This window comes from Megalops cyprinoides, chromosome 18, assembly GCF_013368585.1.
Source record: "Megalops cyprinoides isolate fMegCyp1 chromosome 18, fMegCyp1.pri, whole genome shotgun sequence".
In the NCBI taxonomy this organism is placed as follows: Eukaryota; Metazoa; Chordata; class Actinopteri; order Elopiformes; family Megalopidae; genus Megalops; species Megalops cyprinoides.
In genome coordinates, this window is record NC_050600.1 from 14,540,410 (window position 1) to 14,554,027 (window position 13,618).

A 13,618-nucleotide genomic window follows, 5' to 3' on the forward strand; every position below is an offset into this window, starting at 1 on the left:
TCAAGGTTTCTTCCTATCAGTCAGGTTTTCCTTGCCACTGCTGCCTTTGGCTTGCTCTGAGGGGGTATCAGGCCTGGAATACCGATGTAAAGTTGCTTTGTGACAACTCATGTTGTAAAAAGCGCTATATAAATAACATGGATTGAATTGAATTGAATAACGATGCCAAGAATGTTTAATACAGTATGATTTTTGCAGGTTAAAAAAAAACTTGTATTCCTGATTTTTATTGCGTCACTTGGAGCTATCTACCCTACCAGTAGACTTTGGCTCAGGAGGCATTTAAAATGACAAGCATTAGAGATTCAAGTAGTATTTTGTAATTCTTTAATGGGCCATCCCCAATAGGTATCTGATGCAGTCATGGTTCAGGCTGCCTGGACTCAAATAAACCCTTAGAGAGGGTAAATGAATTCAAAGATTTGACTTGGAAATATAAATTTAATTAAAAAAGAGTAAAAGGAGACAGAAACAAAACATAAATATATGAGAAAGAGGAGATATGGTATGTGAGTTTCAACTTTATCCATATTTCTGTTTTCACTGCAAGGCATTGTATCAATGTTTCAAAGCACAGTGTGAATGTTTCAAAGCATTGTGTGAATGCTTAAAAGCATTGTGTGAACGTTTTTACGCATGGTGTGAATGTTTCAGGGCATTGTGTAAACCTTTCAAAGCATTGTGTGAACGTACATTCTTCATGACTATTTAACAGAGTCTATTGGCCTTGTTATTGGAGATATATGGACACAGTGCACCAGTGATGTTTAAGGTTATTAGAGGGAGATAATAAGGCTTGATAAGGACAGTCAGAGCAGTGCCAAAACAAGAATTTAAGATAAAAGCTTGTGACTCTAAAGCTGCATGGTAATATCTGTCCCCTACAGTGCCACACTGTGATTAGGAATCCATATTTTTCCATAATTTAGCTTTCACTTAAGCACCCTGCTGTGCTCATATGCAAATAGTTAATGTGCACCAAGTACCTCTGAGATCCATTGTCAAATATTGCACCATTTCTTCTCCAGATTGATCAAATATTTGAGAAGTATGTGACAGTATACTAATATGCAGAAAAGATCGCTTTACGCTCCCCAAACCCTTGTGCTGCTGAAAGCTAGCCTTCTCTTATGGTGGCTATTAAGAAACTGACAGATATTACCAAGTTACAATCTCTGAAATGAATGTATCATAACCCAAGGAAAACTGCCAGCTTTGAAAAAAACCTTAAAAATCAATTTTTTTATCCTTTTTTTACTCTGAAGCTTGCCTCACTGCAACGTCCTCAGCTCTCACACTGGAGTGTTGAAGCATAGCAAATGCAATCCACTTATACACCTGCATGCAGCTAACAGCACTTTAAGTGCCACAGTGTACCACGGGGGGGGGGGGGGGGGGGGGCAAACATCAAACGGAGGGTGAGTGCATATCTCACTGACATCACCTGAGCAAGACATAGGTGCCTGAACAGTCACTAGAGAGTGCTATTAAAAAGTGCAACAAGGGGGCCCTGGCTGATGTAACCCACCCTACTTCTGCAAAACAGAGACCATTAAGTTTCACTGCTTTGGACTCTGTTGTCTAATGACACAGCCTAGACTTGAACTTTGGACTTGAACTTTGGAGTCCTTGGCTGTAAACCTCAAGCTGCACTTGGAATGAACTTTAACAGACTGAGACACTCAGGAGTCCAAAACCAACAATTTTGACTGTATCTGTTCTTTCTTCTAATTTACAATGGACTCATTCATTTGAAATTAATCTATTACTAGATAATAAACACATGAATTAGACCCCATAATATAACAGACAAATCAAAATAATAAAAAGAAGAATAATAATTTAAAAATTACAATCAAATGAGAATTACAGCTGATACTTTCATGTAATAGTGCCAAGAAGTGGACCCAAGGAAAACATTCATAAGCATATATTTTCCTTAATTACTGCTGCATTGTATTGTCTTCTCCTCCTCCTCTTTTGAGCATATATTGGGTTCAAAAATGGGTCATCACACTGGGGTTATATATCCACCTGACACAACAGGAAAAGTTGAAGGAGATAAATCTAGCATTTTTATCATCCCACCCCAGACACTAAAGGTTAGCGGAGAGCTGGCTTGGACTCGCATCATAAAAATGGCAAAGCCCTCATACATTTATGTGTCCCGCGGGAGGCGGCGCTGGAACTTGTGTGTACTTTACGGCCAAGATGAAAACATTTTAGCTGAAGTAAGCTGTGAAGATGTTATCAGACCATGAGCCGGTTTATACAAGAGCTCCTCGTGGCTTCAAGTGCGGAGGATTCTTATGAAGAGGGCTCCTGGCAGCCCTTCCCCCTGTGTGAGACTCCCCTTTGCTCGACTTTCGAGCTTTTTTTACACTGACATGCTCTCTGCTGTTTGTCACCACTGCTAAAGTACAACCCGCCTGACGTTTCATGAGGTGTGGCACCTGTCTGCATGGGCAAAAGATAACACCAAGGTCAAATGGAAAAGATTGAGTCAAGTGAAGAAAATCGACCTGTAAGCAAGCTGATTCACTTTTCATATATACTGTATGAATAATGCCTGATGCATAGCTATCTCCAGGTCTAGTCAAAACATCATAACAGAGGCGCGAGGGCCAAAGTCAACAAGCTACAGTAATGACACTGTAGTGTGTGAGTACGAAAATGCAAACAAACAAAAACTGCCTTCACAGTAAGATTTTTTCAGAATATGACTAGAACTCCTGACTGAATATTGAATGGTTGTTTACAAAGAACAAAAAAAAAAAATCAAATGAGTCATTACAGTACCAACAACAAGCACATCGGTGCTCAACAATCCTCTGAATGAATGGACAGGCAATGCTAGCCTTTCTTATAATGTTAACAGCAATACAGTTTGTACCCCGTTTCAATGTGGGCGTTCAGTGTGGGGGCGTCATACGGACTTACCTATACAGTAACATAGCAGGATGGACAGCAGGACGGAGACACCCACAGCACTGAGCGCAGTGCACCTCCAGGAGCAGTACTTTGAGGACTTCTTGAATTTAAAAGCACTTCTGGAGAGTGTGTTCCTGGGCAGTGGCCTAGTGGGCGGGGAATAAACCGCTCCTGTCGCCATGGTGTAGCCTGGGGTTGCTGTGCTGAAGAGAGGGGTCGTGCCAGTTCCGGTCTTAAAGAGGAAGTGCCTGGAAATGCAACATTAAACAAGCCTCACAACTGTGAACCATGAGACCAACAGGAACACTCGCTACAAAACATGTTCAAACAAACACAGACAAAACAGAAATGACCAATACATGTTTCACAATACACACTGCAAGTGCGCTGGGCCTTTTTGTCATCAAATCTACTGTGACAGATGAACGCAAGGAGATTTTTTCTAGGCCAACAGAAATCCCCTTGTTGTCCTTTAGCAAAACTACGATTGACTAATAGACCATTGTGTGCACTGTAATTACAAAAGGTGAACTATTTTAATCAAATGACTTAGATGGCTGCCTTCTATTAACTTTTGCTCCCATATGAAAACCTCTGTAGTTGATAAATTAAAACATTGGTGCTTGCTTTGCGTTTCCATCACCCACAGATCTAATGGCTTAATAATCTAGGTTAAAAGTAAGGTCTGGTTAATTAAAACTGATCCGCTAATTCGGACTAAAGAGTTTTGACAGAATGCTGGTCTTAAGTTGTAGTGAGTGCTCCAGGGGAGAACACATGAATGTAACATAAAGGCAAAGTAATAATATTAAGCTCATCGCTTTGATAACTTTGCAGTTTAACACCCAAGAGAGTCATGGTGACATCCTCCTGTTATTAAATAGTTAGGAGGTACTCCCATATGCATAGGTCTATGTTTCGAAAAAGGAATTTGCAGACGCAGTACATTTCCAAATTTCCAACTCTCTTTTGATCTGCAAACAAACATCTAGAAGCAGGACTATGCAAAGTTAAGCAATTCTCCAAAACAATCATTTTTTAAACATAAAAATTTAACCATGAGGACATTAAACAATGTAACAAACAGGGATGACTCTAGCTCTGATATCAATACAACTGAGCATTAAATCCAATTCGCCTTACCTGCCTCCTACCACAACACAAACATAGACCACATCTAAAGGCATCATGTCCTCCAAAGCCTGATAAGACTTAGGCATTAAGACATTACACTAGTTATTAAAGGCAGAATGTAAGGCAGAATATCAGAAAAAGTATGTGTTTTTGTGACAAAGAAACTTTGTAAATACCTTTGACTGCTGTATCCCCTGATATTGCATATGCCAAAAACAGAAACAACATTAATTTGAGAGAAAGAGTAGTTTTTTTTTTTAATCATTGAAATGCTAGACTTGTTGAGGAGATGAATTGCTCAGTATATTATAAGTTAATAATTTACATAGCCCTAATGAATTCAAACATTAAATATTTCTTTTGAAAATGCTGTCATATGAACACTGTCTTTTTCATTCAGGGCCTCATGAACCAATCTTTTAAGTGTATGTATCCTTTAAGAGTGCTATTAACATTTAGTTCAAGCTATACTTGCTTGAAAAAGATTTTGGTCTGTGCTGTCAAAGCTGAGTAATGTAAAAGTTTAGAATCTTCCTTCATTCCGACTAAATGCAATGTTTGCTCCTTGAACTCTACCCGGGCCTGTCTCTTGATATTGCCTATAGTAAGTGCCATCCTGTCTTCATTGGATTTGGTTGGAAAAGCTGTTCTGTGCAGCACAATTACTGTAATAGGTATCAGCCAGAGTAGCAGAGGTGGGGTGTTAGAGAGAGGCGCTTGTTCACCCCTTCTGGCCTGTGCTGCAGCTCATCTCAGCAGTGTCATTCAAAGTCCCCACCCAGGAGACCGAACTGAACTCGCTAGTGGGGCGGCGGACCAGATTTAGAAGGTAATGAGGCAAAATGTCCGCCCATTAAAACACATGCACCTCAGAGTGTGTTTGTCTGAAACTACAGCTGGCCCACATATCATCTTACCAACTATGAAATGTGACAATGCAATTAGCCCGGGTAGAGCACATGAAAACATTTCTCTGCGTCAGCCGGTGTAATTCTCAAGAAGGGGTACAGTGCTCGGCGACAACAGGTATTTACAAATTGAGGGCAGAAAGGATCAGCCCAGTCTCACAGAAACACTCCCCTTGATGTTGAAGGGGGATTTAGTCTGCTCAGTGTTGACATTGACATCAGCAGCTAGCGTCAGGCGAACACTCAGAGAACATACCCATCCCCATAACCGCCATCGTGGCACGCTGGAGTGAATACATCCATCTCTATTAGGTTGTCATGCCCGTTTTCGAGAACTGCTTGCTTTGCTATTTTTCTACATGTGGGAATGAGATATAGAAACAAAAAAAATTAGAAGGTTTTCATATAGCAGAAGTTACAACCGTGCCCTGGGGTTAGATAAGACTATTTTCAGATGGTGAGGGTTTCCAGTGAATTAATACAAAGACACTACACAACACTGCAGTATTTGTGTATACGTTTTAATGTTGGTGGCAATAAACTCTAGAGTACAAGCAAAGAAGAAGCCACACAACAAACATTTTTGTAATTTTATAATTTACTGTAACTTCAGGTCTTGATTTTGAACTGAACCTGCAATCTGTGTGGCCTGTAATACCCTAGTAAATGTAGGAATTCTAACAATATCAATATAGATATATATATACATACATACATGCAGCTATTATTCATCAGCTTTATGATTAAAGGTGGACGACACTCATATACTGTACAGAGCATCTCCACTAATCTAAATAGCAAGGAGCAATAATCCAAGGAGTGAACATAAGAGGATTTGGCAGGTTTATAAGATGAATTACAAGATGTCTTTTCCGCTAAAACAGTGCTTCTCTCCTAACTTATCAATTTCTACTAATAAGCATTCATCACAGCTTTGATGAAAAGTGAAAAAAGTAAGTTTCCTCTTCATAGCAGTTAAATATAGGTTATGTAGAAAGACTGAAATGCATAATTTAATTTGAAGTAATAAATCTTGAAAGGCACAGTTTTGTCAGATATGACAGCTACACTCCAGATGATTTTACAGTATGTGCACTGCTATGTGCACTCTGAAAAGCCCCAAAACAACTAGTTTCACGAGTGCAGATGGTTGGATTTAACATTGAAAATGTTGAAAGATTAACTTGTAACTGAAGTAAAAAACAAATCACGACCAAATACATGCCCAAGTGCTGCCATTTATTAAAATAATTATAACATTACAATTTGTATTCTGGAATGCATATATGGGCCTTTACAAAATTCAGTATTTGCACTGTTATTAATAATTCTTGTATGCTATTGCAGACGCATCGTTTTGTTATTGCTGTAATGGGAGAAATAGGGTTCTTTCTGCAGTGATACTGGCAAATAAACTGTGACACAAACAATTTACATTATAATTAGGGAACACTCTTTCTGACCCACAGAAATACCAAAGCAAATGAGTATATTGTTTTCAACTAGAGTAGCTTTCTGTTGTGTGCATACCCACACCACCATGAATAGTTGTTGTTGCACCACTAAAATAAAACCATTTGTTCCCTGTCTAAGGGGCAGTCATTTTAAGCTTCATCTGTCCACAACCATTTCAGTTATTTTGTTTTAGGCAGACAAAGTAACAACTGGCCAACAAGCAGACAGTGGCGATTCTTGTAACCTTGGCTCTGCCTACACTTGAACCATTCTTATGACTGGGCTTGCTGTGGGTGATTAACATGACTGCAGACATGGTGTGCGCAAGAATAGAGAGAAAGAGAATAACCTACTAACCTTAAAGCACTCACTGATTCTGCACTCACCCATGCTTGATGGCAGTGATATATTACAAAATTGTCCAACATACCGCTTGCTAATGAGATCTAAGCTGGCGAAGGCTGACAGGCTTCACATGCAATGACAGAGCACTGTTCAGCATGCAATGCATGGAGGAAGAGCCGTTCCTCCGAACTAGCCTGCACTACTCTTCAGTGTCTGACCAGTCTGTTTTAACTGCATGTGAGCAGGACTTTTGTTTGAACGGGTAACATGAAGATGTGCAACCAAGGATTTATGGTGAAACTGATATGCCACAAGAGACGGCATTAAAAGGAGCTTAATGCACACTGTCCTGGGACGTGACCCATTGGGAGGATTAGAATAAGATGGGATACTTGCTGGAGGAGTACCAAGCTAAATTTATGAAGTGAGGTGGACATGGAGGAGGGAACCGGAATGGGCGGTGCACTCACAGCATGCTCAGGAGGAGCACAGGTGCAGAACCAAAACACAGAGGTCTGAGTATGTGCACAGTCAGTCACACACACACACACAAACACACACACACAAACACACACACACACTCACACACCTGAATATGTGCACACACTAGTGGACATGTGCACATGCATGTGCACACACACACACACACACACACACACACACACACACACACACACACACACACACACACAGCCAGACAAACAGACAGACAGACACACACACATAACCAGACATAACCACACACACAATCACACAACCACACACAAACACTAGAAATACTCAACAAATCAAAACAACTCAGGACATCAGATACGTGGAACATTAAGTTACTGAATTAACAGATAAACTGCTTTACCAGAAAGACCATATTTATGTCAAATGCAAAGGAGAAGCGCACTGGAGCGCACTCCCATTCCTGTAAAAGGGCACATTCTCCTTCTGGTGAGCTACGCTCATTTATATCTTTATAAGAGAATCAGGACCCTAACCTTCAGCTGAAGAGCCTTGGTTGTGTGGCACTGCTGTAGTTTTAATTACTGTCGTGTCCGTCCTCATGAGCGAGGAGACCTCAGGGACGTTGGTGCCGCTGTCCTCAGAGACGAGGCTGATCCGCGCCTCTCCCTCTCCCACTGCACAGCGAGATATATTTCACACCCTGGGGAGGCTACCTTCTCTGCATCCTAATGCCAAAACACAGTGCTCTCTTACACATGTGAGCAATTCTCACTGGGCTCATGGGTTTACTGGTCCCACTCCTCATGTCACAATGCCACAGTCCACCGTACCAACACCTATGACCTCACCAAATCAATGCACTTTCATTTACAGTGGGTTTCGGATTTCTGTACAGCAGAAACAGCAGCCAAGTAACAAACAACACTGATCTAGTATTGTATGTCCTTACGATGTATGGACATGTTTTTAGTGATCTATGAAACTGATGAGACTGGATACATGAATATTGATAAAATGCATTTAGTGAAATAAATAACAACTATGTTGCCCTTTGTTATTTCAGCTCTGTCGATAGACAATTTGTGTTTTTCCATATGTCTTCATTATGTATTTCTACTGAGACTGGTTGACATTGTATTTCAGAACACAGAACAGATACAAATTGCTTTTTCATTTGGTGAAACCACTGGTGTAGACCAATATAGTCTTACAGTAGCTAAGCTATTAGAATAAGATATAGTGGGTAAAAAATGCATAATGGATTGATGACTTCATTCAAATAGAGATAACATTGTACTACATTTGTAATGTATCATTTTTCTGAATTAATATTTTAAGATTTTAAAACTGCCAAATAAAATTTATATCAAATAAAAAATACTACTTTTCAAATAACCTACATTGGTTCATGATACTGGTGCTTTTTAGTAATATGTAAAATATAATAATATGTGATATGTAAAAATAACATTGGCTAGAAAGGAGAGTCTGAGGACAAACATGAAGTTGGCTTGAAAAAGCCTAGCATAGTAATAGTTAGTAGTCACAAGCTTTACTCAAGAGACACAGTCCGTACCTAAGGCCATTATAGTAGGCCTATAGTGACACCAGCTGCATCATAAATATCTAAAATATTTGAGGTATCGACACAAAATGCACAAGCTATGCTTAGCTGAAGGTATTGGCCAAGTTTCATATGTTTCCTATGTATAGCTAAAAGTCTGTAGGAGGAGTTACCTACAGAATATCAGATGGAAGAACAGCTTTTTCAAGTCAACTTTATAATACACACTCTGTCATAGTATTACAGAGAGTGTAGGAGAGAATTTTTATGATAAGAAAGATTTCATTATAAATACTTCCAGATTATAGAAGTCTGAAATTATATTTAATAATAAGATACTATCTATGGAGTTGTGTGCATTTCTGTAGTGGTGAGAAATTTACATGAGAACAGATTTGCTGTTTAGGCATATCTCCAAGCAAGCCTCCAGCTCCAGATCTAGGCTAAAACACAACAGCATGCACAGCATCTCTGAAATGGACTGATTATGTTTTTTTAGAAATTAACAAACACAATAGCAGGGTAAAGTTTTTGAAGCCAAACAGGCTGGATGACCGTTGATAATTGATTAGAGATGGTGTACCGCTCAGCAGCAAATTACTATGCTAATCCACATATCTCTTTTCATGTTTGTGAATGCTGCTCTCAAACAAGCGATTACAGAGAACCCGGCTCAAAGAAAGAGGAGAGCCGGGGCATCTGAGCCTCATGGAGAGTGCGGCAAGCTCCTTGTCATTGATGTGACATGTGGAACACTACTGTAAACAGAGGAAAAAAAAGTTGCGCCCCTTCTCAAATAGCCTGTACTTTGTGGGAGCATTTAGATGCAGATTAGCTCAAAGGTGAGGAAATGTAACAGGGAGAAAAAAAGGAAAATGCTTACATGTAATCTCAACAATTAGCTAGTAGATTAAGTAAATGATCCTGTGTCAATGCATGAATCAGTTCCTCAGCCTGTGTGCATTTACAGACAGAGGCCTTGGCAGGGTTTGTCCCCTGAAAACAATGGAGCACTTTTTCTTCCACAGAAACACCTGCTGACTTTGTCAGAGGGCAGGCAGCAGGTGCTAGACAAATGATCACCTCTGCAGCAGTATTTTGAGAAGGATCCTCAGTGCATTTGTATTGCTGATCATGTAAATACTGTATTCCTTGTGGCACGCTCCAAAGTGAAAGCAAACAAATGTGGAATGGCACCGCATTGGTGAAAACAGTTGAAAAAAAGGAAAAAAAAAAAAAAAAAACAAGAAAGCAGATGGGAATACAACATACTTGTGTGCCTCTCAATAACAAAGTGTAATCTGTTCACAAACTTTCAGCTTCAACTATGTTTTATTTCCAGAGACATACTCCAGTGGCACCTGCTTTGCATGTGAGCTGAGAATTGAGTGGGATGTGTCAGACGGTGGATATGGGGATGCTGTTGAGTCGGTTTTGAGGGTGCTGGGAAACGTCCCTTTTCAGCTACTGACACAGCATGTCTCTTCATTTTGAGTTGAGCTTTCCATTTCTTCATAATTGGTTTCTATTTTTTATATGAGCCATATGAAATATAAAACTGAAGCAGTTTCAAAATGAAATCCATCTTTCCATAGAACTCAGAACAGACCCTTTAAAACTGAAATGCAAATGTACATTTCTGGAACATCCTAAATGCCTTTGAGAATATAAAAGAAATAAAACATCTCATAATACAGAGATGCATATAAACCTTTGGACAAAAAAGCATTGTCATTCAGGGAGTGGTTTATACACTTCACTGCCTTCCACATGCAATATCTGCTGGTGATGCGCAATCAAAGTAGATAGAGTATAGAAGATAGAGTATCCTACAATTTTCTTTCATCTATCTAAAATTACCCTTGATCATATGCCATTTGTAACTGGTTATTTATCCTGAAACAACACTACAGAGAAAAAAAAATCCCAGACAAAAAACTGTACACAATGTATGATATCATGACTGATCATTACTACTAATACATACTCCATATACTCTTTACATAAGACTGTAACCACCCATGCATAAACAAGTTTGTAATACACATAAAAAGACTTTCTCCAGAATTTTACTGAGCATGAATATTTTCAGTGCAATGTCCTGAATTTTTATAAGTGCATTTTATTTGTAAGCCATAGTTCCTGAGGTAAGCAAATGAAAATTTGACTAAGAACATACACAGGGCACTTACAAGGAAGATTAAAACTTTTACTAGATGCAGGAAAGCAGGGTGACTTTACATTAATACATAACAGTGATCAGGATGAAGGAACTGGCTTTATTTTGGTGGTGCTGATAGATTTACTCAGAAACATTCTCATTATGAAGATATCACACAGGAAATGAACTGCTCCGTTGTTAAAACAAGGCAGAAATTTTACTGGCAAGTTGAATTCACTTTTGTGAAATAGAATTTATCAGCTAGATCTCAGTCTATTCTTGGATTTTATGACTGTAAAAATCTCAAGGAACATTTTGCTTTCTTGCATCCAAAGACTGTTTTTGGTTGATGATCTCATTATCTCTGTGTGAAGTGCAAGAAGATGGCTATGTTTAGCAGGCTGAAACCTGTGAACGCTGACTAGCTTGGAAGTTTAGGACAAGTGAGATTCACAGAAACTGAAAATGTGCTGAAGACCTTTCTCAGTCATTAACAGAAAGTACCCTGGTGTGTCACAAAACAATGTGCAATTGCAATTTCTACCAAAAAATAAGCTATTTGATTGGATATATTTGCTCAGCAAAAACACATATACATTTTAAAATAAAGAGAGGTGTATACATACAAACTCATACAGTTCTTGCTGCTTCATAATCTTAATCATCTTCTAATTTTGGAAAAGATGATCATTGATGAACCTGATGAACAGATTGTTGTTGTGCTGCACATCTTTACATTCTGTATTCATTTAATGCTCAGTTTTGCAGTATGTACTGGTTCTTTACTCTTCATTTTTATTCATAATGTTACTCATTTGCAAGTAAATGAAAACAACAACCCAGAACCAGGCTGATGTTTTTTTTCTTCCACATTGGTACATTGCAGAAAGGCAGATTGTTGTGTCAAGTTGTGTTTAACATAGTAAATACAGAACTTAAGATGGCACCAGTACTTTAGTGAGAGGCATATTTATGTGTGAAGCCATAACCATCCTACAGGCCATCATTCCACTATAACATATTCTCTTCCCACAGAGATACTTGCTTTGAGTACAGTGTACAGGCTGAGTGATTTATGCCCTTGTTGATAATAGCTGTCTACATATTGTTTTGTCAATACAGTTCAGACTGGCAAGGTCAAAGCAAGGATGTTATGTGGTTACTGAATCCCTCCTTCAGTGTGTAAAGCAGTGGATTGACACCGCTGTCGATGATGCCATACTGGAAGAAGTATCTGATTGACAATAACGGACCATTGAAGAGGCAGGCGTATTTTCCCTAGATCAGTCCTCCGAGGGTTCACTTTAGCACACAGGTACTAAAACACCAAACTATACTGATTATTTAAAAAAAAAAATACAGCTGAAATTATATTTCTCATAAGGTAACATTTTGTTGGCTGTTTTAGACAGAATCAAACTAGTGGAAAGCGGGTGGAAAATAAACATTGCAGGGATGGGAGATGCACTGTGGCCTTCGACCTCATGGGGCTCATAACCCTGTTGAATCTTATTTCCCTATCCTGCCTTAGTGATGTTTGTAGTCTTGAGTTTGCTAGCTTTAAATTTTAGAAAGCTGGAAACCATCTTATAAAAGGTTTGATGATCAGCCTACGTGCTCCAATTTAAGGGTGGGCGAGGTGACAGACTCCTCGCACTAAAGAGAAAATGCATTAGTGTGCTCAGGCTCAACCTCCGAGCAGAACAAAATTGAGTCCCCCGATGGGACTCTGTCGGCCATTCAATTGCTTTTGCGTGATAGACAGTGTCCCTGTTTTTCCTTCTATTAAACTTTGCGAGGTAGACGGTGTGATTTTGTGCTATTTTGTTCTAAAAAAAAAAACTTCCAGCCAAGCGATTGCCTGTGCAAGGTCTTATAAGAATGGATTTTCTGGCACTGCATAAGACTCATGCTATGTTTGCAACTGATTAAAACAGCACAGCACCCTGGCCAAGGCAAATGCAGTCTCAAGAGCAAAGATGGTGCTCACCTGCTCTCCAGAGGCACATTGCTGCCCAGGACCCAGCTGTCCTGCAGCTGGACCGATTCGGGTGTGGTTTGCAGCTCGGCGGGCAAGGCGGCCGGTGGGGCCGGGCTGTGGTTCCTTCGGTTAGTCAGAGAGTTACGGTTCAGCGAGGTGACGGACGGATGCTGCTTGTGAGTAGGCGGGGCAGGCTGCAGCGTGGACTGGCCTTGTTGGCTGGGAGGTTGTTCTGTCAGAAGGAAGACATCAAGAGAAGCAGTGATGTTAAGGAATGTTCTTTCAGGCTATGGAAATATGCAAAGGTGCTCTCTGTCAACATGCCCTATCATCATCAGCAATTAAGCATTCCAGCTAAGTAAGCCTATCCAAATACATACAAATGTCATTGCAACGTTACATCTGGAATAAAGTGCAATGGACTAGTGGTTATGGTACTGTATCTATTTAAATCAAGACAGCCTGTCTTGATCAAGTGTCACCTGTGAATAAAACACACAAAAAAAAAAAAAATACCGCCATTGTGATCATATGATGTTTGCTTTCCCAAATGAAAAATCTCAAAAATTTGTCTCAGCTTCCATCTTGTTTTAAGAGTGGTCATAAACAATAAGAATATAAACTAACAATCACTAGATGAATGTTTTGCATTCTTTACCAGAAGGACATTAAGTGAAGCAGAT

At 39.5% G+C, this 13,618-nt stretch overlaps 1 protein-coding gene across 17 annotated transcripts in view; it reads right to left on the reverse strand.

The window, feature by feature from the left end:
- The window catches only part of si:dkey-237h12.3 (teneurin-3), a 253,189-nt gene that overhangs the window by 68,738 nt on the left and 170,833 nt on the right, over window positions 1-13,618 (reverse strand). For 11 of the 17 annotated variants that reach the window (XM_036551907.1, XM_036551909.1, XM_036551908.1 and 8 more), the window contains 3 exons: window positions 12,945-13,167; window positions 5,230-5,328; window positions 2,941-3,179 (listed from right to left, as the gene is read on the reverse strand). In XM_036551907.1, coding sequence (XP_036407800.1) covers window positions 2,941-3,179; window positions 5,230-5,328; window positions 12,945-13,167 — 561 coding nt within the window. The remainder of the gene's footprint in view (window positions 1-2,940; window positions 3,180-5,229; window positions 5,329-12,944; window positions 13,168-13,618) is intronic. The other 6 variants (XM_036551920.1, XM_036551919.1, XM_036551918.1 and 3 more) reach the window with 1 other exon arrangement.